Source organism: Gobius niger (assembly GCF_951799975.1).
Source record: "Gobius niger genome assembly, chromosome: 3".
In the NCBI taxonomy this organism is placed as follows: Eukaryota; Metazoa; Chordata; class Actinopteri; order Gobiiformes; family Gobiidae; genus Gobius; species Gobius niger.
This window is the reverse complement of record NC_136854.1, coordinates 3,843,586-3,859,262: the sequence shown is the minus strand read 5'-3', so window position 1 is coordinate 3,859,262 and position 15,677 is coordinate 3,843,586. Positions and strand designations below refer to the sequence as shown.

The window sequence follows — 15,677 nt, the reverse complement described above, 5'->3', positions numbered from 1 at the left end:
ATTTTTCTGACTCAAAGAGGAGACCCCATTGTGCATGTTTTAGAGGTCGAGTAAACTCCATTAGCTTAAACGTGTTGCCGTATTTTCTGTTACTCGTGTTTCCTTGGACTGAGATGAAAAGTGGTTCATGCCCAGAGCTGTTGTTTGGGTGACTCTGGAAAAGTGATGGATTCAAGGGTTTCTAAGAATCATTTAATGTTATTAATGCAGAAATACTCCATTTTAACCTCTTGACTCCCGCCTGAACCGAGAGGATCTTTTTCCTCACGTCATCAGATTTTTTTTTCCATAATTTTTTTGTTGGGTATTCAACTCATTTTTGTAACTTTTTGTCATTTTTTCGTCAATTTTTTATCACAGTTTTTGTGTTTTTTTTGTACTTTTTTTTGTCAATTTTTCTTTTTTTTTGTCCAGTTTTATCACATTTTTTCGTCATTTTTGGATGAATTTTTTTTGTCACATTTTGTCAATTTCTTGTCACATTTTTTTTTAATTTTTTTGTCATTTTTTTGTTATTTTTTGTCATTTGTCACATTTTTGTTATTTTTTCGTAAATTTTTGTCATTTTTTTGTCACATTTTTTATCACAATTGTTGTTTTTTGTACTTTTTATCATTTTTTTCATTTTTTCGTCATTTTTTAATACATTTTTTATGCCATATTTTTGTAATTTTTTGTGACATTTTTGTCATTTTTTCTTCAATTTTTTGTAATTTTTTTGTCACATTTTGTCCATTTCTTGTAACATTTTTTTCATTTTTTTTGGTAAATTTTTGCCACTTTTTCATCAATTTTTCGTCACTTTTTCAGCCATTTTTTGTATTTTTTTATTCCATTTTTTGTCAATTTCTTGTGACATTTTTGCCACTTTTTCAAAAAATTTTCGTCACTTTTTTTGCCAATGTTTTCTCACTTTTTTGTCACATTTCCATCATTGTTTTCGTCTCAGTTTTGTTGCTATTTTCACACCTTTTTTCCAGAATTGGGGTAAAGCCAAACTGGAGAAAATGTGCTCGGTTCAGGTGGGAGTTTAAGGGGTTCAGTTCAATCAAACAGGGGAATGATTTTCAAAACTGCAAAAAGATTAAAACTAAAACCAAAGTCAAACCTGCACGAGAACGACGGCTAAAATCACTCATTTATTCAGATAAATCACAGGTTGATGTGACACAAGACTGATTCAGACGGAGATAAATATCAGAAGGGAGGGTTCTGTCTTTTATTTACGTTGACATAAAGGGAGAAAAACATTCAGGAAAAAAGTCTGTTTTCTGCTGCAGCGTCTCGTTATTTTATTTTCATTATAACTTCAGTTCCTCTTCAGTCTCAGAGTTCATCCTTTTGTCCAGACGCTTCTGTTCAGTCCGTGGTCCGTGGTCTGGGAGGCGGGGCTCGTCTCTGATTGGCCGTCGCTCCTCAGCGCTCTCTCCGATTGGACGCTGCTCTTCATCGCCCTCTGCAGGATCCAGGTGAACAGGTGAACGGAGACGAAGGCCCCGCCCACGGCCCACGGCCAGTTCTTCCTCAGCCAAGGCTTCATCTGACACGGACGACCTGAGGAGACGCACAGGTGAGCGTGAGAACTCTTTACTTTGACTAAACAACACTGTCTATGTTTCTATAAAGGCTCTGAACAGCAGGGGGCGCTGTGTCTGTCAACGCCTCTAATCAAGGCAGACACATCTCAGCCCCGAGAACAGGGAGGAGCCTCAGATCACGCAGCGTCTCGCGTTTGGGAATAAAACTATTGTAAAAGTTTGTGACACATTTCTGCTTCTCCCTCACACCAGACAGACCCATCACTACAGCTAAATAACAGACTCTCCTCTTACAGTTTAGGATTAGAATAATAAACTTATGCTTATTTAAATGTGGGCCATATGTTGAACACACGGCACTTTCTGTCAAACATGAAGCATTTCTGCAGATTTAAGTAGATCTGTGGTGAGAAAAGATGAGGCAGGAGCTGCGGAGCGTCAGGGCAACACGTTTCTCAGATCCATCATCTGTCAGTCCTCTGTCGGCGTACATGTTTACGGCACTTCATTTCCCACAAGCCCTTTGGCCTTTGTAGTTCAGGCAGCCGAGCGAGGCGGAGGAAAGCCACTTCGCTCGCCGACCCAAGGCGCTCCAGCCGCCTCGGTCTCACGAGAAAACGGGCACCGGCGCAGAGAGAGGCGGGGCCATCTTGGACACGAATCTGACCGGCCTGCAGCGCCTCTCCTGCAGCGCCTCGCTCATCTTACACACACCTAATGGCCGCTGGCTGCTCTGCTCAATGACCACGACACTAGGGGCCGCCATTGCTGTAGTACCTCCATAAAGCCACTAGTCCCCCATTAGAAATCATTTCACTTTAGACGTGTGTAAAACAACTTTAGAGCCTGGTCCCTCATTTTGTTAAACTTTCTACAGCGAGATGTCCCTCCCGTGATAACGCCGGTGTAACGTCGAGATGCACTTCTTTGTCAAGCTGCACTGACAGTATCAACGCGCATGTGCATGTCTTTGTTTCTGATTAAAAACGCATTATTAACAGCTGGTAAACTTTGTCTTGCATAATATTACGTAACTAAAGAGCAGTCGACTCTTTCCTCAGCAACTTTTATTATATTTAAACGCTCATGCTTTCTGATTATTGACAAAACGTCCTACTTTTTACGTTTTTAAAGCCTATATTTTCAACAGACAGATATTTAAAGGCAATTTGTTTAAGCAGCTATGTCATTCACGAAGTACATGTAGAGTAAACTGCCTAATTCGACAGTAAAATGTATGAAATCATGTTATTTGCTGAAAAAGCGGAACTCGATGGCTGAATGTAAAATGACTCAATAGTTCTGCACATGCACAGCAACGAGAAGTAGTGCAACTCGACAAGCCGTCTGTTTCGATTGTACACCGGGTCAGTTACGATTAAAGAAACCAGGCTGGGCTTCGTAAGAAACATGTTAGAAATCTCGTACTAATGAGGGTCAGACTGTTGGCATTGGAGCTGCACGAACTACACGTCACAGATTTTAGAAACAAGCTTATTATGGCAACCGTGTTCATCCCAAAGGGAAATTCTGCTCACTGTTCTCTGGTCATAAAGAAAAAGCACGGCTTAAGAACAGCAGCCCCTCAAACAAACTCCACAGCATCACAGAAGAGGCTAAATCTGTCAGATCAAAGCTTGTCCCGAGTTCAGCTTCAGGAGCAGAGCTGGAAACCGTTAAACGACACCACTTTAGTAGGGATGAAACAACTAACCGAGTAATCGACGACTAATCGAGTATTGAAATAGTCGACATCTGTTTTAGTAATTGATTAATCGTTTTCTGGTTCACACAGACTAAAATGGAGCAAAAATGACATAAAAATGTAGTATTTTTGATGAAATCCTACTTTGTTTATATAGTCAGGGTCTGTGTACATTTTGTTCATTGTAAATTTCATGAGTAGAGCCTCCAACAAACATTTCCCTTTAGTTTACTCCATCAACACATCTTCAAGCAGCGCCACTTAAGCTATATGTGATTTAAGAAAAAAGAAATACCCGTTCACAGCCAAGCGATTACTCGATTAATCGTAATAATAATCGATAACAAAATAATCGTTAGTTGCAGCCCTACACTTTAGTATCAAACAAATCAAAGTATCAAGAGCAGAACCCAAAGAAGTCTTCTCTCTTCAGATCCAGGTTTTGATGCTGTCGGTCCAGGGGCAGCGTTAAAGGAAGTGTTTCAGATCAAATCACTGGTTTCCCCCATTTTGTTTGATTTTGTTCCCTTATTTTTGACCCGATTTTGTTAAGTTTGCCCAATTTGTCTGTTTTCGACGTCACGTTTTTGTTGCATTTTTGTTTTTTATTGTATTTTTCATCCATTTTTTGTGTTATTGTTGCTTTTCCAGCGCATTTTTGTCATGTTTTTGTCACGCATTCATCTGGGTGTTTTGTTTTTTCTTTCTGATTAAAATCTGAGATGTTGATGTAGAATCCGAGCTCCACACTGACCGGCTCAGTCTGGATCGGCCGGCTCTACTGGCTCCGGGCTCCGGGCGCAGACGGGCGTCCGGCGCTGACGAAGGCCACGATGCCCGGCTCCGGCAGGGCGTCCCGGGGTCGGTTCTGAGGGTGGGCGTCCTTTAGGTGGTACCAGCCCCAGTGGATCAGGCCCAGACTCGGCACCATCACAAACAGCACTTTGTAGCTCCTCCACAGCTCGGACAGACCCATGTTCACCGAGGCTGAGGACAGAGGGAGGGGCTTAAATCACAGAGCGTCCCAGACAGGAAACTGTGACGGCCTTTGTTTAACCTCTTAACTCCCGCCTGAACCCAGAGGATCTTTTTCCTCACGTCAGCAGATTTTTTTTCCATCAGTTGTTGGGAATTAAACTCATTTTTGTATTTGTTGGTCATTTTTTGTCAAATTTTTGAATTTGTTTCCGTACATTTTCTATCAAATTTTTTGGCATTATTTGTCAGTTTTTGTCACATTTTTGTCATTTTTTTGTCATTTTTTGTCTGATTTTTTTATTTTATCGTCATTTTTTTAAATAATTTTTTGTCAAATTTTTATCACATTTTTGTCAAATTTTTGTCACATTATGGTCATGTTTTCGTCATTTTTTTAATCAAATTTTTGCAATTTTTTGTCAGTTTTTGTCACAGTTTTGTCAGTTTTTTTGTCATTTTTTTAATCACATTTCTGTCATTTTTTTGTCACATTTTTGCAAATTTTCTGTCAATTTTTTATCAAATTTTTGTCAAATTTTTTTGTCAGATTTTTTTATTTTATCGTCATTTTTTATATTTTTTTTGTCATTTTTTCGTCAATTTTTGGTCATTTTCTTGTGACATTTTTGCCACTTTTTTTTTTTTCATCAATTTTTCGTCACTTTTTTGTCACATTTCCATCATTGTTTTCGTCTCAGTTTTGTTGCTATTTTCACAGCTTTTTTCCAGAAGCTTTTGGACTGGGGTAAAGCCAAACTGGAGAAAATGTGCTCGGTTCAGGTGGGAGTCAAGGGGTTAACGACCGGCAGGTTTTCTCACTCTGTGTGCTGGTGATATTTAAATAAACCGTACTCAAATGGAACGCCTGAACCGAGCACATTTTCTCCAGTTTGGCTTTACCCCAATCCAAAAGCAACGAAGACAAGACAAAAATGTGACGCAAACACAACGAAAAAGTAACAAAAAGTAAGTCTCAGAGTTCGGTGTCTCTGGCCTCACAGTAAGTGAGAAACACAGAGTTATTTATATTTAGTTTCTCTCTCCTGAAGACACTGAGCTTCACCAGAGACGTCTCACAGATCCAGGAAACTGCTTTACATCTTCATCATCACAGTTTACCTGGTCTCTCATGATGCTTCTCTTTCCTTTTATTAGACATGACACAGTTTAACCTCTTAACTCCCGCCTGAACCGAGAGCATTTTCTCCAGTTCAGCTTTACCCAAATCCTGTAGGTCAGTGTAACGCCTCATTTGAAAGCTAAGACCTACAAAACTCATCTAAATAGATCTTTTTCCTCACGGCATCAGATTTTTTCCATCTTTTTTTGGAATGAATTGAAAACCTTTCAATTCATTTTTGTAACTTTTTTGTCAAATTGTTTGTACATTTTGTCAGATTTGTCCTTTTTTGTCAATTTTTTGTCGTTTTTTTAATCACATTTTTGCCAATTTTTCATCATTTTTTCATCATTATTTGGTCAATTTTTGCGACTTTTTTGTTGTTTTTTTGTCAATTTTGTGTCAATTTTTCGTAATTTTTTGGTCCTTTTTTGTCAATTGTTTTGTCAAATTTTTGTCAGTTTTTTGTCACATTTTTGCATATTTTTTGTAAATTTTTGTGACATTTTTGCCACGTTTTTGGTAATTTTTTGGTCCTTTTTTGTCAATTGTTTTGTCAAGTTTTTGGTCCTTTTTTGTCAATTTTTCGTCAGTTTTTTGTCTTTAGTTTTCTCCCTTTTTTGTCACATCTTCATCATTGTTTTGGTCTCAGTTCTGTTGCTATTTTCTCACCTTTTCAGCTTTTGGACTGGGGTAAAGCCAAACTGGAGAAAATGTGCTCGGTTCAGGCGGGAGTTAAAAGACTCACATGTGTCGTGTTCATCATAGATTTTGATTAAGTTCTTTTTATCGGGTGTTTTATCACGGGAAAAAATTGATTTGAGGAAACTGTTCTAAGGTGTTTTACGATGTTTAAGAATTAAAATCATTTGTTTGGTGTTTTTTCAATGAACTTATACAGTAAATTTTGTGGAGTGATGTCACAGTTTTCCAATAAATCCATTTTAAATCCAACGTTTTCCTGTTTAATGACATTTAAGGCCCTTGATTTCGGAAGAATTCATGACTTTTAATGTTTCTAATGACTCGTGAAAACCCTGCAAATATAAACATGCATTCTCCAAACACTTGGTTTATCACAACACTCCCCCTGAGCCACTGTCGCCCTTTGACAACAAGTCTGACAGACACATAATCTAACACAATGAGCGGAGTCTGTTTGTATTTAACAGTAAGAGTTTCTAGCAGAGCTCGTTACGTCATCAGGGTGACTCCTGAACACCGGCACATTATCTTCTTATAAAACTTCAAAAACACTTTTATTCAGGTCTGGATCAAAGACAAACCCTTCGCTCACGCACAGAATTGATTTTCTCCTTTAAATAATCCATAAATGCTCATTAAACAGAGAAAAGCGTCTCACCTTCAGGCTTCAGAGGCTGCGGCCGCCATCTTGGAGCGGGTCCTTCCGGGTGTTTGGTCCTGAGCTCCGCCTGAGCGAAACTCCACTCACTGCCGCGCTCACCGGGGTTATGAGAAACACAGGCGAGGCTTTAACAGCATCATTATGACTAGAACAACTAACCCATGGATCTATTATGAACTAACCGGCTTAAGTAACGGAATAAAAACTCTGTATCGAAAACAGGACTGTACGTTTTGATCCGGCGCCGCGAGAGCAGCCTCTTCAGTGACGTCAGCTCGGTGCAATTACAAAATAAGTCACGTAAGACGTTTTTGTAACCGATACAAACTCCTTCAGGTGTCGAACTTCACTGCCACAAATTAAAATGTTGTTAAGAGTTTAACCTCTTGGTGGCGACAATGTGACATGAAACTTTGGTCTTTTGGTCTTAGCTTTCCAATTGCTGTCCAGTCGAGAAGCTTTTAAATTTGGGTAAAGCCAAACTGGGAAAATGCACTGGGTTCATGCGCGAGGTAAGAGGGTAAACAGCATAAGTTTTGTTCTTCAGCATATTGTTAAAGCATATGTGCCGTGTACAGAAATCGACGGTTCTGCATCTGTTCAGTTGCCAGAAGTTTAACACTCATTCATTTTGTCATTTTGTTCCCACATATTTTGTCATTTTAGTTTAAAAGGGACTATACAGAGTTTAAAAAATGTTAAAACGTACTCTTTTCTGTTTCAGCCATGTCCTAATGTGTAGAATGAGCTCAGACCTGTTCATCACAACTGCCTCTAAAATCCCGCACGAGCTTAATATAGAAGCTGCAGTTTCACGTAAGACCTGAAATGGCAGTAGTGAGCATGAAATGACAACCTGCATCTAGTCTCTTTATTGTCATTTGAATCCAACTTAAAGGGATAGTTCAGGATTGTTGACACAGGGCCTCACTTCCTAGTTATCCAGAGTGTTGCTGATTGATTGATGAGATATTTTTTTTTGTAATTCATGCAGTTCTTATATTTGAAGAGTTTCGTGGTGCTAGGCCAGTGGTTCTCAACCTGGGGGTCGGGAATCCCCAGGGGGGTCGTGAGACAAATTTGGGGGGTCGCCTAGTCTCGCCAACCAGACTCCGCTTCTTTACAGAAGAGGGTCTGGCAAAACTCCATTGCGCGCTTTCAAAGGAAGTGACGCAGCGATATGGAGCCGACCGACCAATCAGAGCAGCTCCCTGAACGGGCGTCACGTTGTTGCGCCTTTGTTTTGTAGTTTTTCAACACAAGCAACCACTTCACGTAATGCTCCGGTTTGCTTGTATTCTTAAGTTTTTCTGACATAAACGACAGAAGTCATTTCCTGAGCTCCATGTGGCAGGAGCGCCATTGTTAATGTCCCAATGATGACGACTTTCTTGTCGCTGTTTCTGTCGTCACATCTGCTATGTTCTCATTGGCTGCTCTAAGCTTCGGTTGTCCCACATTAGTCCCGCCTCAAGCAGTAGCTTTTCTACGACAGGGTCGCCAGACTAGTCTCCTGTTTATTAATTAATAAACATCGGAGATTCGTCTGGATGCCAGACTAGGGGTCGCCAGATCATTTAGAGAAAACATACATACTTTTTTTTAGCGTATATTATAATATTTTACTGTTGCATGTGTGTGCTATTTTACCAGAGTGCCATTACATGTTTGTAGTTTGATGAATTTTATTTTAGCCATTTGTTTTTTTTAAGAATTATGTCGGCTAATGTTCCAATTTCTCACGGTGTGACCCGGGCGGGGGTTTCACGAACCCCTTTAACTGTTATAATGGGGGTCGCGGCTCCAAAAGGTTGAGAACCACTGTGCTAGGCTAATGCAAGGCTTGCGCATTTCTCCGATGTCAGCTAGCCTGCATTAAAAACAGTCTTACGGCACTCCACAGAGCACCTGAGGCAAATCACTTATAACACCAGACTAACCATATAAACAGGTCACACTGTTTTTAATGCAGGCTAGCTGATACCATAGACATGCACTAGCCTTGCACTAGCCTAGCTCCAAGAAACTCTTCAACAAGAACTGCATGAACTACAAAAAAAATCTCCAGAAATCAGCAACACTCTGGATAACTAGGAAGTGAGGCCCTATGTCAAACATCCTGAAATATCCCTTTAAGGCGGGTTGATGACCTTTAAGGCCTTCTTTGGAACAATAAATCTACAATTCAATCACACCTGAATCTATCAAACCCTCAATGAAAACCATAAAACACTTTGTTGATCATTTGTTCCGTTTATTACTGTAAATAAATTAAAATAAATTTAAAAGGAGGTGGGCAGCGGTTCTTAATGTTATTTACACAAAACAAAGGCGTCGTCTGCGATTCCTGTGAAGAAAAGTCTCTACAAAACCGGTATTTGTACATGTGCATACGTCGAGTGAGAAAACTGCAGTAAAAATGCCTGTACAGGATTTAAATATTCGGTGATGTCGGAGGGACGCGGGATCATCGGCAGCTCGGACTTCGGGGAAAGAAAAGAAAACGCGGCGGCAGATTCGAGCGTCCGTCAGCCGAGCTCCGTCCACACTCGAAGACTAAAGTAAAGCAGCAAAAGAGGAATGGATTTAAAAAGGGAATCAGCAGGAATGGACAAAGTACAGCAGGTCAGTTAGTGCCAGTTTGTTGATATAAATTCAATGTAACCAGGTTTGTTTGTTTTTTGGTCCCTCACTATAATGCGGTTCAAGTTTCTCGCTGTTTTGTGGATTTATTATTGGTACAATTTTGCCGCTTTTTACAATGAAATGTAATATCTTCACTTTACTGCGCGGACGCCAAACTACTCCTGGTATTATTACGCCTTACAATATAGTTCCTTTTTATCCGCTTAGAAAATCAACTGGAGCTTACAGATGGGCGCCCCTCCCCTACCCAACAAAAAATTCCAGCGCCTGCCCAGGTGTACTGTGTGTTTCCCATGTCTTGATGTTTTTATTTATGTGCTTTGCCTAAACTTAACCTGATTGTCATTTCGCATATTTTCTTTTGTAAGGCGCATTGTGTACGAAATGCGCGGTATAAATAAAGTTGCCTTGCCTTGCCTTACAGCCTATAGGAGTAACACTTCATTTGGAAGCCAAGACCGTCAAAACTGATGTACGATTTTCCCTCAGGTTGCCGCTGCGTTGTCTTCACTTTTTTGTTGCGTTTGTCGCTAGTTTTTGTCGACCTTTTGATTCATTTTTTTCCAAGAAGCTTTTAAGATTTGGGAAAGATTGAACTGGAGAAAATGTGTTCGCTTAAGGGGTCAAGTACTGGAAAAATATGAAAAATACTGTCAATTACTTAAAAAATTCCAAACAGAACACCAAATGAGGTCATATATTATGCACAGCGCTGGCATTTGTGAGCTTTACTTTTGGCTAAAACTGTCAGGTTCGGCCCTTGGTCTTTTTACAATGAAGAAAATCGGCCCCCGACCGAGCAAACTTGCCTACCCCTGTTTTATGGTGGAACACTTCACGTAACCATATTTAAATAGTGAAAACGTGGAAGAGCTCGGTAGCTTCTATCTTCACCTGGTTTGGAGCTATAGAGGAGCAGAGGCTAAATGCTAACGCCGTCTGTGCCAACGTGACTGAGGACACGCGTGAAGACCAGACAGGTCCACATGAACTCGTCTAAGGTAAGAACAGATCTGTGCATGGAAAAACACTTCATAATTCAGCAGGAACGGACAAAGTACAGCAGGAATTAGTTAGAAGTTAGCTAGTGCCAATTGTTTTAGTGATCCAGTGAGTTACTTTCAGTCCCAGCAGAAATAAATGATTAATCACTACTGTATCGGACAGCTTATTTTCAAGTTTTGTTTTCCGGTGTGGAGCGCTTCCTGTTGTGGAGGGAGTAGGAAATGTTCAAATAGAAGAGGCCGGGTGGGTTCGCCAGACGTCCTCACGATGGCCCGAGCTGATTGGGGAAATAGGGCATGTTTTTATTGTACGGTCGATTCTTTGTGATACAGTGTGATTAATTAAAATATTATAAGACAAAAAAAAACACACAGTGACACCAGGCATGAGGAGAACCTGAGTGAACGAGTGAGAAGAGTGTATGAAGTGAGCGGTGAGAGGTTTTACAGCCTTAAAACATGTACAATAGTCATGTATAATAATATAATAGACTTCACAGATTTAGCTTATTGCTGATTATTTTTAGAACGTGACCCCGTGATAAACGAGGGATGCCTGCACTTAGAGGTGGTGATTATCGTCGACTGCAAGATCATGTTGAAATGACTGTTTGGAGGATGAGCAAGAGTTGATCTGCAATGTCGAGAAATGTGGAATAACTTAATTAATTAAAAATGGGGGAAATAATTAAAAACATGGAGGGGAAACTGAGGGGAAAATAAAACTGAAAATTGATTAACTTCTTAACTCCCGCCTGAACCGAGAGGATTTTTTTCCTCATGTCAAATTTTTTTTCCACCATTTTTTGTTGGGTATTCAACTCATTTTTGCAACTTGTTTTTTTTTTGTCGTTTTTTTGTCACATTTCTGTAATTTTTTTGTCACATTTTTTGTCGTTTTTTTGTCACATTTTTGTAATTTTTTGTCAATTTTTTGTCATATTTTCGTAATTTTTTGTCATATTTTAGTCCAATTTTAGTCAATTTTTTGTCATTTTTTGTCCAATTTTTGTCACTTTTTCGTAATTTTTCGTAATTTTTTGTCATATTTTTGTCACATTCAGCAATTATTTGTCAAATTTTTTGTAATTTTTTTGTCACATTTTTTGTCGTTTTTTTGTCACATTTTTGTAATTTGTTGTCAATTTTTAGTCATTTTTTCGTAATTTTTTCATATTTTAGTCAATTTTTTGTCATTTTTTTGTAATTTTTTGTCACATTTTTGTCCAATTTTTGTCACTTTTTCGTAATTTCTTGTCATATTTTTGTCACATTTTTGTCACTTTTTCGTAATTTGTCGCTATTGTCACATTTTGCAATTTTTTGTCAAATTGTCATTTTTTGTCAATTTTTTGTCAATTTATTATCAAATTTTTGTAATTTTTTTGTCACATTTTGTCACATTTTTGCCACTTTTTCATCAATTTTTCTGCACTTTTTTGCCAATGTTTTCTAATTTTTTGTCACATTTCCATCATTGTTTTCGTCTCAGTTCTGTCTCTATTTTCACAGCTTTTTCCCAGAAGCTTTTGGACTGGGGTAAAGCCAAACTGGAGAAAATGTGCTCGGTTCAGGTGAGAGTTAAGGCGTTAAAACATAATAATAGGAGGCAAAATATTGGTGGAAATTAGACTTAAAATTTAGAGAAATAGAAAAAAGTGTTGTTTTCTGGCATGTTGTAGTTTGTTCAGAACAATGATCTTTTTGAGCAGATGTAGATGTTCGCAGCACAACTTTGCAAAACTATCCCTTCACCATCGTTATCGAGAAAGTCCCCTATAATAATGAGGTTCATTTTTGTCATCCAGCCTTAGCACGACTACACAGGGTTTCTGAAGAACATTGTTCCGTTTTATGGTCCAGGCCTGATGCAGCAGAGTTACCAAAAAGGTATCAGACAGGTCCTGGTAAAGTACAGATCATTTGTATATTTATATATTTCTTGTTTTGTGTGCTGTATAACGGGGTCTCCTCTCAGTTTGACGGAATGTGTCTAATATTTATAGGTTTGGTCGTAGACTTCAGGAGAAAGCACAAAAGGCTAAACTTGAAAATGGTCCTTCGAGCCGGATCAGAGCTCGAGCGATTGGTCCCCGACTGGTTAAAGAGAGACTCGAACAGCCCACGGGGAGAAAAAAACAAGTTAAAACTAAAATACTAAAGGAGAAATGTCCCTACGAGAACCATAAAACACACCTCACTTTATCTGAGAAGTGAAAATGTATCTGAGTGTGGACAGAGTCGCGCTCGGGTCGAACTCGACGGCTAAAATCTCCAAGTGCGGGACTGAAATGTGCTCGTTCGCTTCCGATAAAAACTCCGTCCTGTACATAATACTATCAAGAATCATCTGTACAACAATAAATAGTGCTCTGCTTACAGTCTACGGGAGCCGGATCTCTAAAGCAACGCCCGCGGCAACGATAGCTACAAACAAACGTGACCGGGGAACGGAGTTTGGTTTGTTCTTTCTGAGCCGCGTTTTTGGGAAAGACTCACGGGTTTCTTCACGGAGAGGGCGGTGAGTTTTTTGCCTGGCCAGCCAAGACAAAACAAAACCGAATCAGACTGATCTGCCATCAGGTGTGAGGAAAGTGTAACCGGTTTGAGAGGCCGTGAGGAAACGGTGAAGTCTTTCCCAAAGCGGCGGGTTTGAAATGGAGGAATAAAGCTGTAAACTTTGGTCCGACGGGTGGAGATTGTGTCAGGACTCGAGGGTTTGGAGCAGGTCCGTCGTCCGTGGAGAAGAAGAGGAGGAGGAGGGGGAGGGGGATGAAGGAGGAGACAAGATGGCGGCTCTAGTTTTTCTTCTTGACGTTGTTGTTGGTGGCGAGCCGCGGTCGGGGCAGGGGGATGAGGTTCGCCAGCGGCACTCGGCTCCGGGCCGCCTCCAGAAGCTTGGACAGAATCTGGAGACAAATATAAGGAAGTTATTCACTTATTAAAGACGTTTTGGAGCGGCTGATATATAGTATTTCAGGATTATTGACATAAGGCCTCATTTCCTAGTTATCCAGAGTGTTGTTGATTGTTTTAATTCATGCAGTTCTTGTATTTGAAGAGTTTAGCAGTGCTAGGCTAGTGCTAGGCTAGTGCATGTCTATGGTAACTAGTAGCCTGCATTAACCCCTAAACTCCAGCCTGATTTTCTCCAGTTTGGCTTTACCCCAATCCAAAAGCTTCTGGAAAAAAGGTGTGAAAATAGCAACAAAGCTGAGACAAAAACATTGATGAAAAAGTGGCAAAAATGTGACAAAAATGTACCAAAATGTCACAAAAAATGACAAAAATTTGATAAATTTACCAAAAAAAAAAGAGAAAAATGTGACAAAAAAATTACAAAAAATAGATGAAAAAGTGGCAAAACTGTACAAAAAAATAACAAAAAAATGACATAAATGTGACAAAAATTGACCAAAATGTAACATAAAACTGACAAAATCGATAAAAAATTGACCAAAAAAAATGAAGAAAAAAAAGTGACAAAAAAATGAAAAAAAAAAAAAAAGTGACCAAAAAATGACCAAAATGTAACAAAAAAATGAAAACAAATTGATGAAAAGTGGCAAAAATGTAACAAAAAATAACAAAAAATGACATAAATGTGACAAAAATGGACCAAAATGTAAAACAAAAAATGTCCAAAATTCGATAAAAAATTGACAAAAAAATGAAAAAAATTAATTAAAAATTACCACAAAAAAATGAAAAAAATGTGACAAAAAAGGACAAAAATTTGACAAAAAATTTGACAAAAATTGACAAAAAATGAAAAAATGTGAAAAAAAATGATGGAAGAAAAATGTGAGGAAAAAGATCCTCTCGATTCAGGCGGGAGTTAAGAGGTTAAAAACAGTCTGACCCGAGCACAGAGCACCTGCGGCAAATCACTTACAACACCAGACTGACCATAGAAACGTCTGTGTCGACTCAATAATGTTTCAAAAGAACTTATATCTGAGCAGCAGCAGCTTCCTGGTTGTAGCTACGCAGCGGCGGAGGGATCTGCTCGGTGACCGGATCTACAGTAGTTTGTTTACCTGCGGCCGCTTTACTACACGTGGAATTCACAAAGGAGCTTCTACAAATCAGATATGGCAACGTTTGGAGGACGAGCCCATGATTCTGAAGAGGTTTTTAATGCAGGCTACTAGTTACCATAGACATGGACTAGCCTAGCATTAGCCTAGCACCACTAAGCTCTGCAAATATAAGGACTGTTTGAATTACAATGTATATATATATATATATCCAGAAATCAACACTCTGGATAACTGTGAAATGAGGCCCCATGTCAAAAATCCTGAAACGTCCTTTAACTCAGTTATTAGCATGCAGATTACTCAAACATAGATGAATGAAACAACACATCTGTTCTCAGCCTTTTCTCTCGTGCAGTCAGAGCGTGTTCACATGTGCTTGAGTAACCGGGTTATTGGGCATATCCTGGTTATGAAAGTATTCTGGATATGAAACCAGGATATTTAGGCTCCAGAGAGGGGCGGAGCTAATGATGCATATGGCAAGGAGCTAAACACCTTAGCAATGTTGCTAACGCACGGCTTTTTCAGACGCTTCTCCAGCACAGGGACAAGATCAATCCAAAGAAGCCCTGAAAACAGAGTTCTTTCAAGACATGAGAATTGAAAAGCACCGACTTCCACTGGAGAAAGCACGGAGCAAAAAGGCGGTTGTTTTTTAACCTCTTAACTCCCGCCTGAACCGAGAGGATCTTTTTCCTCACGTCATCAGATTTTTGTTCCATCATTTTTTTGTTGGGTATTCAACTCATTTTTGTAACTTTTTTGTAATTTTTTTGTCAAATTTTTGTAATTTTTTTAAATTACAAACATTTTTATCACATTTTTTGTAATTTTGTTTGTCTTTTGTCACATTTTTTCGTACATTTTTATCAAATTTTTGGTCACATTTTTGTCATTTTTTTGTCAATTATTTGTCTTTTTGTCATTTTTTTGGTCATTTTTTGTCACATTTTGTCACATTTTGTCACATTTTTATTATTTTTTGTCACATTTTTTGTCAATTTTTTGTCAATTTTTTGTCACATTTTTGTTATTTTTTTGGTCATTTTTGTCACATTTTTTGTCATTTTTTTGTCATTTTTTGTCAAATTTGTGTCATTTTTTGTCACATTTTTGTAATTTTTTATCACATTTTTGTAATTTTTTTGTCACATTTTTGTCAAATTTGTGTCATTTTTTGTCACATTTTTGTCAAATTTGTGTCATTTTTTGTCACATTTTTGTCATTTTTTTGTCACTTTTTTGTCACATTTTGGTCATTTTTTTGGTCATTTTTT

General features: G+C 38.7%; 1 protein-coding gene across 1 annotated transcript in view; it reads right to left on the bottom strand.

The window, feature by feature from the left end:
* Nucleotides 1–12,972: 12,972 nt before the first annotated feature.
* LOC306961366 (atlastin-2-like) overlaps nucleotides 12,973–15,677 on the bottom strand; it is a 34,607-nt gene continuing 31,902 nt past the window's right edge. Inside the window, exon 13 of the mRNA XM_079554077.1 lies at nucleotides 12,973–13,266. Coding sequence (XP_079410203.1) covers nucleotides 13,156–13,266 — 111 coding nt within the window. The 3' untranslated portion in view covers nucleotides 12,973–13,155. The remainder of the gene's footprint in view (nucleotides 13,267–15,677) is intronic.